Consider the following 22,475-nt stretch of genomic DNA (forward strand, 5'->3'; position numbering starts at 1 on the left):
ACCAAAGAAGTTTCTCAGGCAAAATCTTCTTCAAAAACAAGCACATCACCAACAACAGCAATAATAGTAACAGTGCACTGCCAGCAAACAGTGGCTCTGTGCTTTACACACGTTATCTTTTTCCATCCTCATGACATCCTGGTTGAGTACCCATGATTTATTATTCTCCCTACATCACAGAGGAGGCAACAGAGGGCTCGAGAGGTGAGGTCACTTCCCACGGCACACAACCACCAACTGGCAGAGCTGCAAGTGGGGCCCGGGCCAGCCAGGCCCCAAACCTCATGTCCACAGCCCCTTCCGGCCCTTCCGCCTCCCAGGCTTCAGCCTTGCCACCCATGTCATTATCTCCCTCAGTCCACACACTGCTGAAGCCCTGCAGGGGCAGCCGACCAAGATGGTCAAGTGGTGTCCATGCTCTGCCGGCCTCCCTCTTCTCTGGTGGCAGTGCTGGAGGGGGACCCAAGGGCAGTTCTGGAGCTTCCTCTGGTGCCGGATGGTCAGCCAGCAAGAGTGATGGTTTAGGGACATGACCATTTGCAAATGAACCCTGCTCCCTGAGTGGGCCTGCCCCATCTCAGCCCGGCCCAGAACTTGCTAACATCTTGAAATCAGTCAAGGCCTTTTTGCTGAGATTTTCCCTTTGCCTTTCAGCTTCGGTCTTTGCTTCTCCCTCGTGGTCAGTCCCTCAGATTTCTTCCTGGCTGAGTAGGGGGTGGGCCCAGGTCCTGCAACTGGTCCCGCAACTGCCAGCTGTTGAACTAAGAGGCTCCCAGGGATTAAGCAGGGGATGTGTATTCACCAGCAGGGCAGAGACATTCACTGTACCAAACAGGCACGCCCTCCCATCTCCCCACCCTCCACTGTCTCTCCACCCTCTGACAGTTTGGTGAGGCCACAGAGACAGTGAGCAAAAAGCTCGCCCTTCTGGCTGAAGCAGCCCTGTCGCTTTTCCCTGCCCTTCACTGTGAGAAGGGGTGTGCCAGGCGGTGCAGCTATGGGACGGTGGAGCCTCCGTCACCCCAGCCTTGGAGCGATGTGAGGAGCAGGGCACCCCGCTGACCCACGTGGGACAAGCAGCGTGAGCAGGAAATAAATCTTCGCCATGTTAGGGAACGGAGGTTCATAGTTCCCGCAGCGCAGCCCGGCCTGACCTGGAGAAAGCGGCACCCGGCACTCGGGGACACAGACCACGAGATGAAGCCGCTTACGAGTAAGCTGTGAGGTTGGTCTTGGGTCTGGCAAGCCAAGACCACAGCACGCAGTGACTGCCTGTAATGCCCAGGCGCTGTGCTAAATGGTCTCAAATGCATTTTCTCACCAAATCTTCTTTGCAGTCGTATATTATGCTTTTGGGCCTCCTTATCCTTATTTTGCAGATGGAAAAACAGACACTTGTAAAGATGAAGAGAGAGATCGAGGCCTCGTGGTGACTGAGGCGCCAGAGCCAAGGATGAGGCTCAGGTGGGGGTCCCTGGGCTCATGCCCTGGCCTGACAGGTGGCGGCCCTGGATGTCGTGGTTAGGAGCCTGGGACTTGGCCTGAGCCCGGCTGTGATCGCCAGTCTGCTGCCTCCCAGCAGCTCCCTCCCTGGGGACTCAATCTGAGGTGATAGTTCTCTCTCCTTCTGTAAAATCGCCACACGGTTTGTCTTTTATAAGCCACGGATGTGCCCTCTGACCATCCAACTAAGGCTTGTGGCATGAAAATGGGCCTGTCATGTTCTGCTCTGACGACCAGGCTGAAAGCCCCTTCCCACGATCCCACCAGGGACAAGGATATGGGCTTCTCAGCCCCGTCTGTGAACGAGTCCAGAGCTTGGCCCCAGATGGGAACAGGTGTCGAAGAGGTGCCTTTCAACCCCTCAGACAACAACGACGAAAGGCTCCCAGGAAGAGGGGTTCTGGAGCTGGTTCCCTTCCCCCACCCCTGCAAAGCCATCTGTTTGCTATCGGCAGAAGAACCGCTGATTTATAGGCGAGGCCAGGAGGGGCCTCCCCAAACCAGGGCCCACAGCCGCCCCGAGTTATTCCAGCCAATGCACAGCCATCTGGCCACGGGCCCTTTCTGCCTCTGGAATTGATGGCACAGTATTAATTTTCCTCGAGGTAGTCACCATCTGTGCCTGGGCTGCTTCTCCCTAAGCAGTGTCTTTCAGAGCAGCTGCACAAGGGCAGGCATTTCAAGGGACTGGAAGCAGCACCAGGTAGAGAGCGGTGTGATTTACTACACATTTGGACGCATCGATTGACCTGTAGAGTTTCAGATTGCCTCCCTCCACAATGGAGATGACTCATACAGCTGGGCACGCTCAGAAGACGAATGCTGGACCGTCAAATCCAGTCCTGATCTCATTCTAACTCCCAGTGAGCAAAGAGACCAACCCAAAGCCAGGGAGAATGTCAGATGCTGTCAGAACGGAGAGGCCCCCAAGTATGCCCCTGGCCCCTGGAATCACTGTCTGTTTTTTGAAAACAAAGTCAGTGCCCCCATTTGCAGGCTGGACCCTAAGCCACTCTCTTGTTTCCATTCATTCACCTGCGGCAAATCTTCACCCAAGGACCCGTTACGCTGTCAGTCCTAGGATTCAACCGTGAACAAGAGTCAGGGTTCCTGCCCCAAGCAGCCTGGTGCCCACATGAATCAAATAGCAGCACGAAAATAGAAAATTACACACAGTGGCCAACGCAGTGAAGAGAGAGATCTGGTGGCCAGATAAGGTTCTGCTGGGAAGTGAGCTGTCAGCAGAGATCTGAAGGATGTCAGGGAGTGAGCCAAACAAAGGGGCCCTGGTGGCAGGAGACAGCGTCCCAAGCAGAGGGGCCTGGCCTGTGCGAGGGTGAGAAGCACGGTCAGGGAAACTAAAGACGGCGATGCAGCCAGGACCCAGGGTGGGTGGTGCAGCTGGAGAGCAGGCTAAGGGCTCGACTGTGCAGGCATGGTGGCCCTGGAGGGCTCAGGCCTTGAACTCTGCTGGTCAACAGCGACAGCAGCAAGGGAAAGCTGAGCTTAGATGTGCTGCTGACAGAGGACAGGGGCCTGTGTTCCCCGCACTCTCTCCCTGACCAGGCCAAAAGCCCACCACTGGTTTCCATCCTGGTAGGTTATCACAGGCAAAGGCAGCTCAGGGCCGTCCTTCCCTCTCCCGAGGCAAACTCTACGACAGGTTCCCCTCAGACGGCCTGCCTGGCCCTCCCAGACGACAGAGCAGCTCGACAGGCAGGGGGAGGTTGGCAGGAGAGGGTCCCCAGGTCAGGAGAGAGGGCTGGGACCCTGGACCAGGGCCTCGTGTTTATTCTGGTCTCCAAGCTCCACCATCGGCCAAAACCAGCACTGGAGAAACTGGAAATGTTATTACCTGTGCTGAGGAGGAATAAGGCTTTAGGGCTGAAAGAGTTGGGTGACCCAGGATGGGGGAGGTGGTGGTGGGGTTCGGTGGGTGGGAGCCTGGGCACTGGAGGAGAGCGGGCCTGGGGTCAGGTGCTAGCTGGGCCCCTCCAGGCTGTGGGGTGAGGCGTCTGCAATAAACCCTCAGACAGTGCCTGGTGTCTGATGAGCTGCCAATGAGGGGCAGCTCCTACCACCCCTACCTGCTCAGTGGCTTTGGGTCTGCAGGATGTCTCAGAGCCCTTGACCAGGCTCTCCAGGGGTCACAGCCAGGAGGATAAGCCAGAGGACTTGCTGAAGGAGGAGCTGCACCCTTAGACCCTGATGGGGAGCTCCCACTCTCTCCCTGATGAGGCAGGGAAGCCATCCATCTGACTCTCCACCTCCCACAATTTTCTGAGTTAAATACAATTTCACACCCACACACAACCAAACAGCAAAACCAGCATATAGATTCACCAAACATGGATATTTTAAAACTTTAGATTCCGGGTGGGAAGGACCTGCTACCCTGGACCCGGCTGCACGTGAGTCTGGCCTTAGGAAGAGTGTGTGTCTTTTCTTTTCAAGAGAAGAGGGAAGGCTGTAGAAGGGGACTGAAGAGGCAGGGCCCCCCTGTCTCTATTCCCAGTGACCAGCCTGGGCCCAGCTGGCACGTAGCAGGGCCTCAGTAAATGGCTGCAGAGCCAATGCAGAGTCGTCCCTTTGGCCATCTGGACACACAACTCATTCCCAACTCACCCGTAAACCCATCAGGATTTAAGCCTTGTCCAGTCTCACTTTTAATTCCCAACTTTTCACCCAAATGAGTTCCTGTCTTGGTGTCACCCAGTGTCATTTAGGGCATGGGGTGGGGGCTATCAGTTGTTTTCAGGAGAAACGCTGTCTTCCCAGCAGGAGGAAGTGAAAGCTGGACCTGCGTGTAGGGGTGGGGCCGCCTGGGTGGGGAAGTGGCACCACCCATGAGCACAGGTCCTTGGCCCTGAGGGGAGAGTGACTGTAAATCAGTGGATGTGGATTCCATAAAGCAAGCCGCTGTGCTTTCCTGTTACGTACACACAGGTGCTCGAACGCACACATATACACCTAAACACACACGCGTGCACAAACGCAGTATCTAAGGTTATGGTGGGTTTTGTGTTGTTTTGTTCTGTTTTTTTAAACAAGAGCTATCAAAATCGAGGGAGGTGTCTGCACAATTTTGCAAAACCTCAAGTCTCATACATATACTTAAGGCCTGAATCAGAATGTTTTTCCATCATGGTCAACAATGTTCTCATTTCTTGAGAAAAACAAAAAAAACAACAACCCCAAAACACATTTATTTTATTTCATTTTTACATCCAGCTAGTTTAGTCAAGGACTAACATTCTGCCACAGACCATTTAATGACCAGAACCCTCCAATCCTTTCCTGGAAAAAGGTCTTTCTCAAAACCCAATAGGGGCTTTTGATTAAAATTCCTCCTGGCCAAAACCGGCTGGAGAGAACCTGCACTCTTAGCACGGCTGTCCTAGACTAATGGCACGGGGGAAGGAACCATAAGGACCCCTGTGGTTTAAGGACCCGAGGGAGTGGTGGGGCGTGTGTGTGTGTGTGTGTGTGTGTGTGTGTGTGTTTGTGTGTGTGTGTGTGTGTGTGTGCTGGTCCAGGACTGGGGGGGGGTCACATGGCCATGGAAGGTGACATTGGAGCCTTTTAGGTCAAAAGGAGAGCTTTGGGGAGAAGGGAGACTGAGCTGCCTGGGAGAACACCAACCACAGGAAGAGCCTCGGCATCAGGAACCCAGAGGACGGAAAGACCGGCAGGAAAGACAGGAAGTGGCAGGGTGCTGGAACCGGGTGAGGCGACCTGGGGAATGTCAGTGGGCAGAGACCAGGGACCACCTGGGGATGGTGGCAGGAAGTGGGGAGGCATGGAGAGAAGAGTTTTAACCTGTACCACCAGAGTGGGGCCCTGCCGGGCATGCCTCAGCCCTACATGGGGCTGAAGGTTCTGGAAGATGTGGTGGGAGGTGGGGTCTGGTCACATAACCCAGGAGCACCCGAGGGGTAGCTGTCCCTAGCCGGTGCATCTGCTGTTGGTTCTCAGGGACTCCTTAACTGCAGGGTGTCACGCAGGGCCTCCGCCCCATCTGCTGCCAGTTTCCACATCCCACCCGTGATAGGCAGCATAATGGCCTCCAAGGATGTCCATACTTGAGTCCCTGGAACTTGTGAAGGTTTCTTACAAAAGGGATATCACAGATGTGATTAAATTAATGGCTCTGAGATGGGGAGATGATCCTGGATTATCTGGGTGAGCCCTGTCTAATCAGAAGAGGTCCTTAAAAGTGGAAGAGGGAAGCAGACAAGGAGGTGAGAGTGATGGGATATCAGAATGGTCCAACCCACCACAGCTGGTTTGAAGATGAACGACGGGGCCAGGAGCCAAGAATGCAGGCAGCTAGAGGCTGGAAAAGGTAAGGAAACGATTCTGCCCTGGAGCTTCCAGAAAGGAAAGCAGGCCAGTGATTTTAGCCCAGTGAGACTTCTGACCTACAGAACTGTGACATAATAAATGTATGTATCATTTTAAGTCATTAAGTTTGTAGAAATTTGTTATAGCAGCCACAGAAAACAAACATATCACTCAACATTCTAGACACAGGGTATGACCAGGTTGCCATACCACCCACGTTGTCTTCACTTAGGATACCCCCTGCTTGGAACGTTCTTGCCCAGCTTGTCTGCCTTCTGAACACCCACTCAGAACAACACTTAGCTCAATGGCTGGGGCTCTCAGAAGCAATTCCTGTCCCTACTCACCCCCACCCCCAGCCAAGGCCCAACTCCCCCCTGTTCTCCCCACTGCACCCTGCAGTTCCCATCAAAGCACCCATTGTCCATCTGCTGCTGTAATTCCTGCCAGAACGCCGCCAGCTGCCTGCAGGGAGGGCTGTGTCTTATTCTTCTTCCTTCACATTTCTAGCGCCCTGGCAGTGCTTACCACTCTGTAAACGATGGACACGTTAGTGGGTAAGTGAATGGATGGAGGGGTTGTAGCCCAGAGTCAAGTGTTCAAGTTCTGCGGTCTGAATCCTGTGTGTGTGTCCTGGCTCCCTCACTTCCTGACAGAGTGTGACCCTGGGCAGGTTATTTTACCTCTCTGTGCTTTGGCTTCCTCGTCCATAAGATAGGGATACTAACAAGACCTACTTGGCCAGGTTGTGAGGGTTAAATTAGTTAACCCATGTCAAATACTTACAACAGTGCCTGGCCCAAGGAAATGGACCAATAGGTGGCACCTAGTATCATTCCTGTGGGATCCAGCAAAGGATGCTGAGCACGAAGGGAAGAGCTAAAGCCAGGGGCCAGGGAGACCTCAGGGAGTGGCATCAGGCTGCATAAATCTAGTCTAGAACCTTCAGGAGACACTGCCTGGCCCTCATGTTTCTACCTCCAGCTTCCTCTGTATGAGTCTGGTGCTGGGGCTCATCAGGCTGAAGGGAGCAAAGGGAAGGGGGCCCAGCGGGGAACAGAGGAAGCGGTAGATTTTCATCAATTTTGCTGCTCTGGAGAACGCAAGCCATCACTGGGAGGGAGGCACATTTTATGAGGCACCAGTTACAGGCTAAAGGTTAACTGGAGTTATTTAAACGACATGCCTGTTTCCTGGCTTTGCACAGCTCTGGAAAACCCCAACTGCACTTAGAAAAACGTAAAGCATATTATAAAATTCAAAGGCCTGGGTACGGGTGATGAAACAGATGAATGCAAAAGATAACCTGGATGTGCCAAACTGAAAACCAGGAAGCTGCACGGGGCTTTTCTGCACAAGGATTTGGCAGGGAGAGGAAAGGTCTACTTCACCTTGAACCTGGTATAAAAAAATGGCGGCCCTGAGCAGACCAAGGGAGGAAGGAAGGGAAGATGGGATGAGGACGTTTAGCTCTCAATTATAAGCAAAACAATTTAAACAGTGGGGAGACCTGGAAAGGCAGGCTCAGTCCATGGCTCCTGAGCCTCCTGGTCTGGCTGTCTGCTCCCAAGGCATTTTTACAACTGTGTCTGAAGCAGAGCAGGCTGTTTCCAGGTCTGGCGCTGGTCCAGGACACCTGGAGAGTTACGAATGGGCTGGGGCTTCAGTGCTGCAGAGACTGCTGGGTCAGCAAGGGTGGTTCTCGCCCAGCCCGCATGCATCGGATGGAGCAGCAGGGCTGGGCTGGGCTGGGGTGGCGGTCTAGGAGGCCCAGCCGGTCACTAGGCGCTTCATTTCTCAAAAAAGGTGCCCCAGGCTGGAGAGGTGACGTGATCTGCCTTCAACTAAGGCAGAAGCACACCGCGTGCACAGTTAACTTACACAAACTCATGCATTCAGGAAGGGAGTGGGGAGAAAAATGTAAGTTTAGATCTTGCGGCTGCTCTGGCCGCCACCCCACTGAAGGGGCAGAGCACAGCCTGAGGGGCAGGTGAGACTCGGTGCCTCCCTCGAGCGTCCTCAGGCTCTCCTGCCTCTACCCTAGGGGCCCCTCCCAGTGCCCAGCAAGACGCTCCCAGGTAAAGACTTGCGCGCTCACACAGGAAGCCAACCTCCTCTTCCTCTGGTGCTCAGGACAGGTCAATTTCAGCCCTGGAGTGAAGACCAGCTGTGTTGGCTCACTGAGGGACATGACTCTCCTACGCTTCACCTTCCCAAGGGATCTGTAAGGGTAACCTGCACGGCACAAGCTTTCCACCTGACAAGTGGACTTCAGAACCTAGAGAGAGATGTGGCCGCTGCATCGTGCCACAAAGCCAGCCTCCCTGGTGACATCTGGTTGACTAGGAGGTGGGCAAGGAGAGCTCCGAGAGGGAACTGGAATTCATGAAGATCAGCAGAGCAGAGACCAAGTGTTAAGTTCCAGAAACTTCCTCATTCTGTCTAACCCAAAGTTCTGCAACACTGGCTATACGATGGAATCCTCTAGGGAGCACTTACAACCAGAGAGGCCAGGGCCCATCCCCAGAACAAGTGAATCAGAACCTTCTGGAGTGGGGTCTGGGCACAGATAGTTTTTGAAACTCCTAAAGTGATCCTGAGGCACATGGTGGGTTCTGATACAGGGAGCCCTGGCTCCGTCCCCACCCTGGCCTGCAGAGTTAGGGGCAAGTGAGCCACCCCCAGGGCAGTTCCTCCGATATGCAGCCACAGGCAGGGCAGCATGGCAAACCAATTTTCGCTTCTATTTCCAGGCAGGTCAAAGTGGAAATGAAAATTTAAGCATTTCAATGTCCCAAGATCAGTACTCCATACATTTCTCGAAAGCTCAGCAGAGCAAACTACATTTGACATTCATTGGAAAAATCAGTGCAGACGGCTTGCTGTGCTGGGAAGAGGGCGGTCCTCCTCATGGGACTCCTTCAGTCTTTAATCAGGACATTCTCTTAAGGCAGATTCAATGGTCTAGTCTATGTTATTCCAGTTGCTTCCCATGCCTTGACTTCAAAACATACTTAGGACTCTAGGTGTCAACCTTCCTAGTATTTCTGCCTCATCTGAATGCAACACATCTCCCTCCTCAGCAAGAGGTGGAGGAAGGTGCTGGTCCCTTTCCCCCCATTCCTGGTCTTTAATGGGGGACGGGGGTGGGCTTGAGGCTGAGGATTGGCTGAAAGCAGAGCAGGACAGGTGCTGGAGACGGTGGCACTGGTGTCCTGGACCGAGGGAGATGGCAGGCTCAGGGCAGGCGCCTGCGCCTGTCACAGACCTTTGATAAAGGTCACGCTGTCTGTCGCTGCTTCAGTCTCCCCAGAGATTTGTTTTGGGGGTTCTGTGGTTCATCAGAGAGCAGGGCCAGAGGCCAACACTCCGCTCCAAGGCCTGAGCAGTCACTGGATCCCGTGCGGTCCCTGGCGGCAAGGCAGGGCGGTGGAGGTGAGCAGGAACTGGCGGCTTCGGGGTGGGGAGGCCTGTGCAGGCAGAGCCCCAGACAGTCTCGCCGAGCGGGCTGGAGCGAGGGATGTCTTGAAACTCAGTGTTAACCCTCAACCCCACTACCCCACGAATTTCTGTTTCCTGTGGCAGCTCACTGCCACCACTGTGCCATCAGCTAGAGTAAAGAAGTGATCACAGAGGCTGGCTTCAGTGCCCAGGGCGGGACTCACCTGTGAGCCTTGTGACTGGAGGAGCACAGGAGGGAGAGAAGGGGGAGGAGGGCGGGGGCCTCTTCATGAAGGCTCTGAAGAGCCCAGGCAGGACTCTGGAGGGAACACTTTACGAAGGAGAGGGGAGAATGGGCAGTGGAGGAAGATGCACGTCAGTCACAGGGCGGCTTCCAGAGTTCAGATCAGGGTGGAGGCGCTGAAGCTCTAAGCAGGAGTGAGATTCTGGATCTATCTGACGCCTGAACTGGCAGAATTGGCAGAGCTTGGTTGAAGGGATGAGAGGAGGTAGGATTCTCCAAGGCTTTTGGCCCGAGTGACTACAAGGACCAAACTTCCATCTGCTGACAGGGAAAGATGGTCAAGTACGAGGGGCTACTCTGCTGGCCTCTGCTGGCTGGACCCCATAAAGCCGCCGAGCACTGTGCTCAGCACGGCAGGCAGCATCTCTCCCGTGAGGTACAGACAGAGATCTGAGGTTAGGGGGACATGGTCATGTCTGACACAGAGTGTGACAGTGCTAAAGCTGGGACCCCACCACTACCTGGACGCCCATCCACTCTCCCGGCTGCCCTGAGATGCGGCCGCAACCACTTCCTAAGGGCGTGACATGCCTCAGAAGATGTTCCTTTAGCAAATCTAAGCCACAGGTCCCCTGTGATCAGAGAAATCAAAACCGTGGCCCCGTTTTCAAATGCCTGGGAAGGACTGGGGTTTGGGAAAAAAATACTTAAATTGTAGAGTGCCTTCAGCAGAAACGATCATTTTAACAGGCAAAGAAGGAGAAAGCTCAGAACCCAGTCTCTACACTCATACAGCTCATCTCCCCAATGCACAGAACGGAATCTAGAAATTCTGCTTTGTAGAGGGAAAAAATAATAATTTTTGTCTTCTTCAGAACTGTCTAGGACTACTTTAATACATAACCAACAACAGAGGGCACAGCCATTAGGTGACCTTGTGATTTCAGCAGAACATGTCTCTCTAATGTAGCTCAATTATGATTGTAAGTTTATAAAACAGGGAAAGATTACAGGAATATACATTAAACCACATCAATGAGTGCTACTGAGGGAAAAAAAAAGGTCCAGCAGACAGGTACCAATCAAATAATCAATACGTAGGAAATGGCTACATCACTCTGCTTTAAAAGAACCAAATAATGCTGCAACTGGATTTACTTTAAAATTTTCCACTTGAACAAAACTGACAGCTGTATTATAATCACATTTCCAGTCACTTTATAAGATACAAATTTCATTTCTCCATATTTCTACTTCATTTCTGAAAAGGGGCCAGCAACATTATTCATCAAGCACACGGAGAAGCAGCCTAATTCATGGGCGGGGGGGGCGGGAAACGCTGTTAATTCCATGTTTTCCGTTTCCTTAGAGAATTGGTGGTTTAATTCAAACGTGACTTTTTCTGATCAGTCTAGTTTAGGGTTCTAGTTTCAAAGAAGGACAGGGGAAAAAAAAGAGCAGCATGTTATCCCTTAGGTAAAATGATTTGGAATAGCTCAACTGTTGAAATTAGGACAATCTATATTTTTAGAAAATACCAAGGTGGGTTTAAGATTCTTGGTATATTTCAACAGGGGGGGAAAAGCCTGCATTGGGAACCTGACTATTCAAATGTTATGGTAACGATGAACAAACATCAGGCTTTCAACTCACAATCCAACTGCCTCAAATTACTCAAGACAACCTTTAGAAATGCCACTTTCATGTTAATGAAAGTGCCTTGTGTGTGTATGCATAATTTAAGAGAGTGCTAAAGCTTTAATCAGTTCAATCCAACAAGCCTTCTCTGAGTGCCTACTATGTGCCAGGCCCTGTGCCAGGTACTAGGGATAGAAAAACAAAGTGCTAAGTGCACGTTTGAGATGTGCCTGGGGAGGGTGGAGGAGGAGGGCTACCCAACCCAGCACTGAGGAGGAGGGAGGCTGGGAGCGGGGCTGGGAGGGCAAGCCTGGCAGAGGGGCCACCTGGGCAAAGGCCCAGCAGAGGGGAAAGGCAGGAAGGCTGTGTCTAGGAACCTGCAAGCAGCACCACAGGCAGGTGGGCTCAGACGCAGGGAGACATAAGGCAGAGGTGGAAGGCCAGGGGCTCTGAAATCTACAAGTGAGGAAAGTGATGTGTTAAATCTACAAGTGTGGGCTAGATTTGCCTTTCAGACACAGCAGCAGGGTAGATGGACCAATGTGGAGCGAGACCATGGGCTGGGATCCCACATGGAAGACACTGGGCACAGAGAGTCTGGGCTGGGGAGGGGGCAGAGCTGCAGAGGTGGGATGGCTGCTGACCCCCTGGCCCTGGGGTTGGAGCAGGGTCAGGAGTGGTTCCAAGTCGGCAGGTGGGGATGTGAAGAGACCCAGCTTGGACCGTATTCCCTTTAAAGACAAAACACTGTGGGGGAGTGCAGGCCGAAGAGCCACAAAACCCCACTTGCCTGAGACGGGACTTCAAATGCCACATCCAGACTTGCCTCTTGGGTTTCAGGCTAACAACATTAGTCCTCTTCAGCGTTAGCACAAAACAAACCACTTCTCCGGAGCCCCAGGCCTGAATGCTTGAACTAAGCTGTCCCTGAGGAGCCATCTGGGTCTGAATCAAGCCTCCCCCTACAGGTTTCAGTTCTTCTCCAGTTAGCGGGCACCCACTTTCCTGAAAGTCATCTCTCCAAGAAATTTATCTAATTCACAAGCTTGTGTGACCTCCTCCACTTCTCAGTGCATCCCCTGGACGGAAAGAGTCATGAGGCTTTGCTTTCTCAGAACTCCTAAAGAGCGCCTGCTAGTTCAGAAGACTCATTCCGTGCCCCGTGTGCCGTCCAAGCGAAGAACGCTCATGACCGTTTCCACTAGGAAAGCCTTCGCACACTGAGGGTGATGCTGAGCAGTTTTTGATGGATTCACTCTTTATCAACAGAACAATTCTGAAGCAGGCAGTATCATCTCCCCACTTTCACAGATGAGGAAAAGGCTCAGGGAGATTAACTAGTTTGCTCAAGGCCACACAGCTGGGATTCAAACCCAGGCTTTTCTGAATCCAGAGCCCCGAATCCTAAACGTTACACTCCTTGTTAATTAAATGTCGGACTTTTCAAGGACTTGATTTCTCTCTTTCCACTTCATTAAGCTTTTATTTTGAAAAATTTCAAACTTTCAAAAAAATTTAAAGAACAGTACAATAAACACACATATGCTCTTAACCTAGATTCATCAATGGTTAATATTTAGCGGCATTTGCTTCCTCCCTCACTATACCCACACACTCACACATTTTTATCTTGTGAATCATTCCAAAGTTGTAAGCAGCATGGCACTTTACTCCTAAACTCTTCAGCCTGTATTTCCTAAGAACGAGGACATTCTCCCACAGAACCACAATGCCATCAACATCCCCAAGAAAGGTAATACTGATCTCGATTACGTTATCCAATCGCAATCTATGTGCAAATTTTTCCAATTTCACAAAAAAAGCCCTCTAAAGCCACTTTGTTTTTATTCCTCAATCCAAGATCCAATCTCAGGCGACAGTTGTCATGTCTCTTCCATTTCAGTAATCTAGAACAGTACCCTGGCCCTCTCCACACTCCGTTTGCTCTTCCCTGACACTCCCATTTGTGAAAAGTTGTCTAAATGTCCCGCATTTTGGGTTTGTCTTCAGAGTCTTTATTATTTATGCTCTTTTCTCATTTTTGCCAAGATGAGGCACATGACAGTGACTGGGCCATCAGCAAAATAAGGCAACATAGAGGATTTTGCAGAACTGACAGGACCACAAAACTAGCCTTGGCCTTGCAAGAGAAGCAAATCAACGAGCTCTCATTTTCACGGACTTACAATCAAACCACATAACTTGCTTAGGGAGCTTCACAATACTCCTGCTGGAAACGACTCTTTAGGCATTCAGATGAGTACAGCCAGAGATGTCCACTTTGTCTAAAAGCTCTCGCCTGCAAGGGCGTTAGGACGAAGCACACAGAGTGCTGGAAACTGGGGAAACAGGGAATATATAACATTCACATTCACATTCATTAACAAGAGGATAATAAAGAGAGTGGGGCTTGGTCCAGAATTCAAACGTAGATGGAGAATTTGGAGTACGACTGCCACATGTGGGTGTCATGGGCCTTGTACGTGCCCACAGCTGTGCTTGTTCTGGGGCACGAGCAGTCTGCAGGCGGCGGCGGGGGTGGACACAGCCAGAGCAGAGGCCCATGGTGGGAACATGCCTGGTGTGTCTGAAGAACAGCGAGGACGCAGAGAGAGCCAGGTGGTATCGGGTGATGCCCAGCCTCATAGGCCCCTGTAAACATCTCTCCTCTTCGTCAGAGTGGGATGGAGGCCACTTTGAGCAAAGGAAGGACGTGCTCTGACTTAACGTGTTCAGAGGATGACACCGCACACAGTGTCAAGAATAAACTGTAGGGGACCAGGCAGAAGCCAGTGAGCGGTTAAGAGGCTGCTGCCAACAGTGCAGGTGAGAGACGATGGCAAGCCAGGCACTGAGGGGTCGAGCTGGGAGAGACGGTCAGATCCCGGATATATCTGGAGGGAAGCGCGACCTAGGTGTGCTGACCAACAGGAAGTTGAGTTTGAGAGAAGGAGGGGAGACAAGGAAGAGCCCCAGGTGTTTGCCCCCAGGATGGAGCGGCCTGCTCCCACGTGGCAGGGGGGAAGGCTGCGTCCCCACATCTCATTCCCCACTGCCACTGGCCCTATCACAACCTCTTAACTGGCCTCCCTATGACTGTGCCAGACGCACCACATACCCTGACTCACTGACTCCTCCCAACAGCTCTGATTTACATGCGACGAAACGGAAGTGCCAAGAGATTAAGTTACTCGTTGAAGGTCATACGGTGGCAGGTGGCAAGGGGCCGAGCTGGGATTTCTCCTGGCACAGCGTAGCTCCCGAGCCCACACTCATGACCACTAGGTTACATGGCCTCTCCAGACGCTTGACATGGCTCACGGGCCTCTGCTGGCACCGTCTGACCCAGCAGTTCCGGTTCTAGAAGTGAACATTCAGGGTGGCTGTCCCCGTGGACACCCTCTGATGGCCTCCCACGGCACTGGAGTTGAGACCCTGCTCATCGCAGCCGCTCTCTCCTCTGCTCCTTTGCTGCCAGCCGCAAAGGATTCTGGGAGGCCGCAGCAAGCTCATGCGCGCCTTCCCCTCCCACTCTGACATCTTCTCGAACTCCCAGGCCTCATCTCTGCATTTTCTCATGCAATCTGCTGGTCCCTCCTTGCCTGTGCCTCTCCAGAGAGGCTTCCCTCGCCAGCCTGTGAGCCCTCTTCTCCTAGTTATTCTCTAGCCCTGGACCCTGTTCATCACCTCTACAGAGCCACCTCAATCAACCTGTGATTGTGCCTTTAGTATTTACTTCCTCACCTGTTTATGGTCCCTTCCCCTTGCCCCCAACTGTAAGCACCACAGAGCAAGTCTGACTTCAGTTCACTATGACATCCTAGATCCCAGCACTGTGCCTGGCATACAGCAGGTGCTCAGTAAGCTGAATTAATGGATGGGTTTCGCTGAATGGATTTAAAGAACCAGAATACAAGATTAGGTGCGTGCCGCAAATGGCATGGTTACAACTATGTGAATGTCAAGTGCCCACATGGATGCTTCCTGAGGATGCCTGGTGGCTGCCTGGCATCTCTTTTGGGTGTTTGGGTAAGGGGGGAATTTCCCATACTGTCACTGCCCATGTTATCTGGACGCAGGCAGACGGGCAGGAACCTGGCTTCTCCTCTGCTTGTCCTCAGAACACTACTGGGCTGTCGGTCAGTAGGCCCAGCGGTGACTGTGCAGGAATGCCCCGCCCTCCTGGATGCCTGGATGCAGTACAGCGCCCTTCATCTGGGCCCACGCAGCCAGAGCCATCTTTCTTACCCCCCAAAACGGCGCCATCATACAAGTGATGAACTGATTTAAATATTTCAGGATGCGCTCCTCAAAATGTTGTCAAAGCAGAAAATGCCAACCCCTCAGCATCCCGCAGTATGAGTTCTATCTCGTTGATTCAGCAGCTGCTGAGGGGACGCCAGCTCTCATTCACCGAGCACCTGCTACGCACCAAGCTGGGCGCCGTGTGCTTCATGAACGTGATCTCTTTTGATCTTCAACAGCCCTCCTCGCAAGGTCTTTTAGAACCATTTTAAAGGCAAGGCCACTGAGCCTCACGAGCATTAAGACCCTGAGCAAGGTCAAAAAGCTGCTTGCTTCCAACTACAGCAGGGGCTGCAAAATCAAACGTCAATGGGGCCACGTGGTTGGAACACAGGAGAGTGCGCCCCGTCTCCGGGCTCTACCCAGAGCAGCGTCGGGGCTGGGGAAGCTCACCATCTGCAAGGGTGGCAACCAATTCAATCAAGGAGAGAAACCCAAACTCCTTAACTGTTAGAGAGAAGTATTTATAGATGCAGTAACATGATGTCTTCCCTTTGCTTTAACACACTGGGGGCGGCGGGGAGCAGGGGTGGTTAAAAGAGAAACGGTGGAGCCAAGGAAATGAGGCTTAGCACAAGGCACAAACTACTGAAGCTGAAGCCTGCGTGTACAGAGACTCTATGTTCCCTCTAAAATCGAATCGACTTTACCTAGTCAAGTCTACTCTAGTCTTCCTTTCCCCTCCCCCTTCCCTCGCTCCCTCCCTCGCCTTCCCCTCCTTCCTTTATGGCTGCCAGTCCTGACCTCCTCCCCACACCACACTTTTTTCCAGTGAAAACGAAACAGGCTTTCAGCACAGTTCACATTTTTTCCGAAGGGGTGATGGCCTCTTTGATGCTCTTCTTTGGAAGCCACCTTGACAGAGCTCACCTGCCATACCTGGCCCCCCAGCTGGCTGCTGGACATGTGGGATGGCTTCTGAGTGCTCTTATGCTGTGGTTTCTTATCAAAGTGTGACAAGTTTAGCAAATACAGTTAAAGTCTCTTCCTGCTGCAGAGCTGGCATTCCTTTAAGCAGACCCTATCACCTTAGATAAAAGTTGACCAACCCCCAAACACTTCTCCCTGAGTCAGCTTCCTCAAGCTTCAGGGAGACAAAACACGGCCTCATAAGAAGCAAGCCCAGCCTCCAACATTCAGCAACTATGAATGCCTTCACCTACATTAGGAGATTTCCTACCTTTAGTATACACAGGAAGGCATTTTGTGAAGTGCAAAGCATGTTAATTTTTCCCCAATGGAAGGTGAGAAGCTCCAGCATTTAAGAATAAACACCAAAAAGAAAAGTCAACACATGCGTATCTTACTCTAGTACCATATGCTCATAAAATCCATAATTCATAGTATTTTCTGGACGGCACCCTCTTTAGCAAAGACATAATTTGCAATCAGGTTGGGTAAAGACAGACAGCCATTACTTTCTTTTTTGTTTGTTTGTTTGTTTTTGCGGTACGCGGGCCTCTCACTGTTGTGGCCTCTCCTGTTGCGGGGCACAGGCTCCGGACGCGCAGGCTCAGCGGTCATGGCTCACGGTCCCAGATCCCATGTGGGATCTTCCCGGACCGGGGCACGAACCCGCGTCCCCTGCATCAGCAGGCGGACTCTCAACCACTGCGCCACCAGGGAAGGCCCAGCCATTACTTTCTTAATGGCCAACTACCCAAAAAGGCTCAGTTAAGTGATCTCAACTAGCAATCTAATCAATTAAAATTGATAAGTGAAATACTTTTAACCTTTGTTTCAGCAGGCCATTCCTAGCGGGCGGAGGGAGGGAATATGAATTCCCAGCATAAAATTTAATTCCATTTCAGGGATGCAAACATTCTTGCTGCCTTGATGGAGTGGCCCCCTTTAAAGCATACTGTTTCTCTCTCTTTCCTTGAATCCAATCAGAGAAAGATGGGTTTATGGGTCTCTCCAGCCAATTCCATCAATTTAAACCTTTACAGAAACCCCTGTGACCATTTCTCAAGGGGGAAAAGGGCCAAAGAAGATGGGCATAGAGCACAGAGGGGACGTAGCTTCCTTGTTCTTCTGAGAGAGAAGGAAAAAAGCATAAACCAAGAGGAGGCAAGAAAAAGGAGTCGGACAATCAGGTAAAACCCATAATCATCATTTACCGAGAACCTTCTGTGTGTCAGGCAGCGTGCCCTGCTCTTCACAGGCACCACCGCACTTGATTATTGGGTAATGCTCCGGTCTCCTGAGTATATGCGAGGCACTATGCTCGGTCATGTTCTATTTCATATTACAGTTCACTCGAGGCTCAAAACAGCCCCGTAATGTAAGGAAGATCATCCTGATTTTACAGGTGAGCAAACAGAAGCTGTGGTGGTTTCAATCATTTGCTCGAGGGAATACAGAGCAGGGCAGGGGTACCTGGCTCAAAAGCCAGCCCTCGATGGTCTATATCATAATCGCTGGTCACACAACTGAATGAGTTTTGTTAAAACTCATTCAGTTGTACACTAAAACTTGGTGAATTTTATTGGATGTAAACTATATTTCAATAACGCTGATTTAAAACAAGGGCCCTCTCATCACTGCACACTACAGAGTGGCCATCTGCTGCTCCTGCCTCTCCAGCTCCCATCTCTTCTTTGTGATTTTCCTTTGAGGGTCCCCTCCTTCCTCATCCCCAGGTGATGGGGTTCAAAAGGAACAGGTCCCACCTCCCAGCACCACAGCTGAGCATGTGACCTTGGCCTAGCCAACTTCTAAAAAGTTATAGGGAAAGAGAAGCTCTGTTTTTGTCAGCGCTGCTTAGCCAGTTCAGCAGATCTTGGCCATCTTGTCACTACTTGGTGAGAGCCCTCTGGAGGATGAAGCCAGAACAAAGGAAAGCAGAGCTGAGAGATGGAGGGTGGCAGCTTCCTGATGACACTGCTTGAGTCCCTAGATCTAGCCATGCCTGAAGGCAGAACTACTTCTGGTTTTACAGTGGTTATCAGCGAATTCCCCTTTCTTTTTCCTTAGGCTAGTCTAAGTTGGGTTTTCTAGCTCTTATAACCAAAGAGTCCTAAAATATCATAATGTCTTTAAGAAACAAAAAACTATCTTGCCCATCAGTGTGCACGTGCCCCACAGCAAACAGAGGAAAAAGAGTTATATGAATATGAGAAGGGTTACGGGAACATGATCAGGCTTTATACCCACTGTCTCCTTTAAATCTCAGCCTCACACTGCAGGGTAGAGCACTGAGGCACTGCGTGGTTAAATAAGAAGCCCAGGCTTGCAGGCTAAGCACATGGTTCTCTGGCTTCCAAAGCCATCATCTTTACCTAAATGCTGGTGATTTGCATTTTTGAAAGTTTTCTTTGTTTTAGCAGCAGAATCCTTTAGAATCCTCATTAAAATCATACAGACAACCTTTAATACACAAAACCAATCAGACTGGTGCTGCTATGACTATACGGAGGGTAGGGACCCTGGAGCTGTGCCCATCCCTGCTTGAGACCCCAATCACTGTGCACAGATCTTTCAGCAAAACCCCCGCACAGCGCCCACTGGTCTCCAGAAAGCAGGGCCCACAGACTGACTTCAAGGTGCCCAGAATCTAGGGCCCTTTCTTCGAAAGTTTCGTGTGACAAGCACACTCTGTTAGCTCACCGTCACGAATCAATCCCAGTACAACATGCAGGTCGCACATGACCCTCCGAGCGACGCGTGAGCCAGCCTGGTGGTGCCCCCCACCACCCCCGCCGTGCCTTGGGGTGACCAACTCACTCAGATCAAGGACGTCATCCGTTTTGATCAGGTCTTCCTCCCGCGTCAGCGGCAGCTGGGTCTCGGGCTGCCCTCGCAGTTGCAGTGACAGGGAACGGAGCATGAAGAACACCCGGATGGCCTGGACCAACAGTTCGGAGAGCAGAGAAGATGGAAACTGAAGTCATTTTGGTGAGATGCTCCATATGGAGAAATCACACAGTGACTCTTGACTTACAACAAACAAAATAAAGCCCCCCTCTCTCAGTATCATGGTTCTGGTGCTTTCAGAGCCAAGATAAAAAACAATCAAGGATGCACCCTGTTTTCAATTATCCACAGGTTCAGGTTTGGGCCACTTCACCTCACTGAGCACCTGTCACTTGCCAAGACCTTTCCTCTAGTGTCATGTGACCTTCATGGCACCCCTGCTCAGCAGGCAGCCCCGCTTCGCAGATGAGGCACTGAGACCCAAGGAGGCCAAGTGACCTGCCCCCTGCTCACATCTACGGAGGGCAAGAACCAGGCCTCTTCCAACTAAACCAGCACGGAATTTGGAAATCCAAATCATGAGTGTTTCAAGGACCCACCTACTGAATGTGGGGGTGAGGGAGACAGAAGGTGAGATGCTGGTGGGGTTCAAGGATGGCCAGACCCGGCAGCCCTTCACCCAGGAGCCTTGGCCCCTTGGCCTTACAACAGGGGCTGTGCCACTGACAGGGCAGAGGATCTGCCACCTGGCAAGTGTGCAGTGATGTCAGTGCCCCGAGAGCCCCTCAGACTTCCCCAGCCGGCTTTCTGGGGACAGAGGTGGCCCCCATCAGCACAGGGATTCCTGGCCCATCGAGGAGTCTTGGCAGACTCCAGTGTGAGCAGGCATTTCCAGAGAGCAGAAACAAAGCAGAATCCCAGGCCTTGGAAGCCAGACAAGTTTGTGCAGAAAGCAGCCTTCACCCTGGGGTTAGCCTGCTCTGGAGGTACCCTCCGCTTGAGTCCTAGATTGGGGCTGACTTGCCCACCAACAAGAGGCCAGGAGGGGGAGGGGCAGCCACAGGGGAGGTGGCCTCTGGGCTACTTTCCCTGACTCGTAGCTGGTGGGCCTGCCCGAGGCAAACGGCTCCTGAGTCAGACATACAGGTCCGCGTTGGACTCTCAGCTCCACCACGCTGGGCAAGGCCCCTGACCCCCATGAGCTTCCATTCCCTCCTGCATGAAATGGGGGCGGGAGTCTCTACCGCACAGGGCTGCTGGGAGATTGAGATGACCCTGGCGGGGCAGCCGCCAGCACAGGGTCCGTAAAGGGGCAGCCACCCTTTACTCCCGCCACTCAACATCTGGGCACAGGGTGGCGATGGGGACAAACCACTGTCGCCACTGGTGAGCCATGCAGCCGCTTTTGGGTCCTCTTTTGTTTCCAAGTTCTGAGGCTGTAGGCCTGGGTCAATGAGACGGGAGGCTGCCCTTTATAAGACAAAGTGCCTCCCAAAGCAAGAGGCAGGGGGGACAGATGACTGCTCGCAAAGAGCCAGGCTTGCACTGGCTCCCGATGACCCAGACAACCAGGGTGCCCGTGGGCACCTCTAAACCCTAATCCTGCCTTGGCCCAGAACTGGCAGGAGACCTTGGGCCAATTACTTAATTTCCTAATGCAGAAAACTGGAAGAACAGTCCTATCTTCTGGACCTATTGTGAGGTCAGGTATTCCCCTGTCAACCAGAAGCACTAGAGAAAAAATAAGCTTTTTTATGATAATGATGGTGGTGGTGGTGGCATTGATCAGATTGTTTTTAATGTTTTAAAGTGCAGTCTTCATAAAGACATCTGTAATAATCAGAAGAAAAAAAGTTGTAGTTTCACTATAAACCCAGCAACACAGGTTTTCTATATTAAGCACCAATTGCGTGCCAGGCACCATAGGCACCTTATTGCAATGTAAAGATTTTAAGCAGGAAGGAATGGAGCTGAGAGGGGCAGGGTGATCAAGTTCACACTTGAGAGAGGTGAGGTGGGGACTGAAACCAGGAATGTTTGATACTTGTGTCACTTAGGCATATACACAAGGGAATTCAAACCCAGCCCAAGTGCAGAAAGCCCAAGACGTGGGTGGTCACTTAAACTACTTGGCTGTTTGAGCTCTCAAGTAAGGAGTCCTGACCTCAGAGATGAGGGGAAATAAAACAGAAAACAGAAATAAAACAGAAGAAGGGTTTTTCTGTGTCAAAAACCCATTCCTCTCGGAGTTCTGAAGGCAAAGAAATCAAGCAGGACCAAAGCTGGGGGATGAGAAAGGAGAAACGTGTGTGGTTTTCTACAGCCCAATCACTCTGAAAACCAGAAACCTTCCAACATTAAAGGAGCCTGGAATTTGGCTCCTAAGGTAGACCTTTTTGATAAAACATCTGCTTTTGCTCTTCAAGTAACAAAATGGAAGATATTTCCAGGAATACAAATTAATAACAATAATAAAATAATTAAAAATATAAAACAAAATAAACACCCCCAATAATACTTTTCCTGCGTCCTGCCCCAACTCCTAAGAGAAGGAAGAGCATGTGAGAAGCCCACACCCATGAATGTGAGGGCATGTTCCCACAGGGCCAAGTACTCCACTTGGGCGAAAGCAGGGCTCCCATGGGCGTCTATGGGGTTTGGTAGGCATGGTGACCAGCCCCACAACTCCGAGAATCCACAAAAGAAAGGTGAGATAGCAGGATAAGGGTCATCAGGTCATCCCACTGTCCTCTAAAACAATAACGGCTCCCTCTGTTTACCCATGGCCTGCCAGGTACAGGTGAGGGCTGTACTGTGTCACCTTGTTCGAGCCTTTTAACAACCCTGCATGGTTCCCATTTTATAGACAGGAAACCAAAGCCTAGAAACGTTAGGCAGCCTGCCCAAGGTGATTCAACTAATAACTAGACTCCAAAGTCTGTGTTCTTCCAACCACATGCCTTTGCCTTCAAAAGACTGAAGGATTAGGGCCCAGGCTTTTATTGAGTGTTTTTCTTGACTTTTCTAAATAAATGTGCAAGTTTAAAAGTATTACTGAAAAGGAAAAAGGCATTCTTATTCTTTGAGATGCTATCATAGAACGATACAAAGACTGATTCTGGAAGAAGAGATTAGATTTGGAAAGGCGTGACGGCTGACCAAGCTCAAATATAAAGAAGAGACTTTTCCGGTTTGCTTCCATGCAGCTGGGAGTAAGCCCTGGCAAGGAGAGCCCCGTGAGTGGGGTGGGGCATGGCTTCCGAGTCACACAGACCTTGGTTCATACTGGAGTCAGGTGAGTCAC

At 51.4% G+C, this 22,475-nt stretch overlaps 1 protein-coding gene across 1 annotated transcript in view; it reads right to left on the reverse strand.

Moving 5' to 3' along the window:
* CLEC16A (C-type lectin domain containing 16A) overlaps positions 1-22,475 on the reverse strand; it is a 207,076-nt gene that overhangs the window by 83,110 nt on the left and 101,491 nt on the right. The window contains exon 18 of the mRNA XM_065892543.1: positions 19,202-19,322. Within this exon, the coding sequence (XP_065748615.1) occupies positions 19,202-19,322 (121 nt within the window). The remainder of the gene's footprint in view (positions 1-19,201; positions 19,323-22,475) is intronic.

The sequence above is a fragment of the Phocoena phocoena genome, chromosome 15 (genome assembly GCF_963924675.1).
Source record: "Phocoena phocoena chromosome 15, mPhoPho1.1, whole genome shotgun sequence".
In the NCBI taxonomy this organism is placed as follows: Eukaryota; Metazoa; Chordata; class Mammalia; order Artiodactyla; family Phocoenidae; genus Phocoena; species Phocoena phocoena.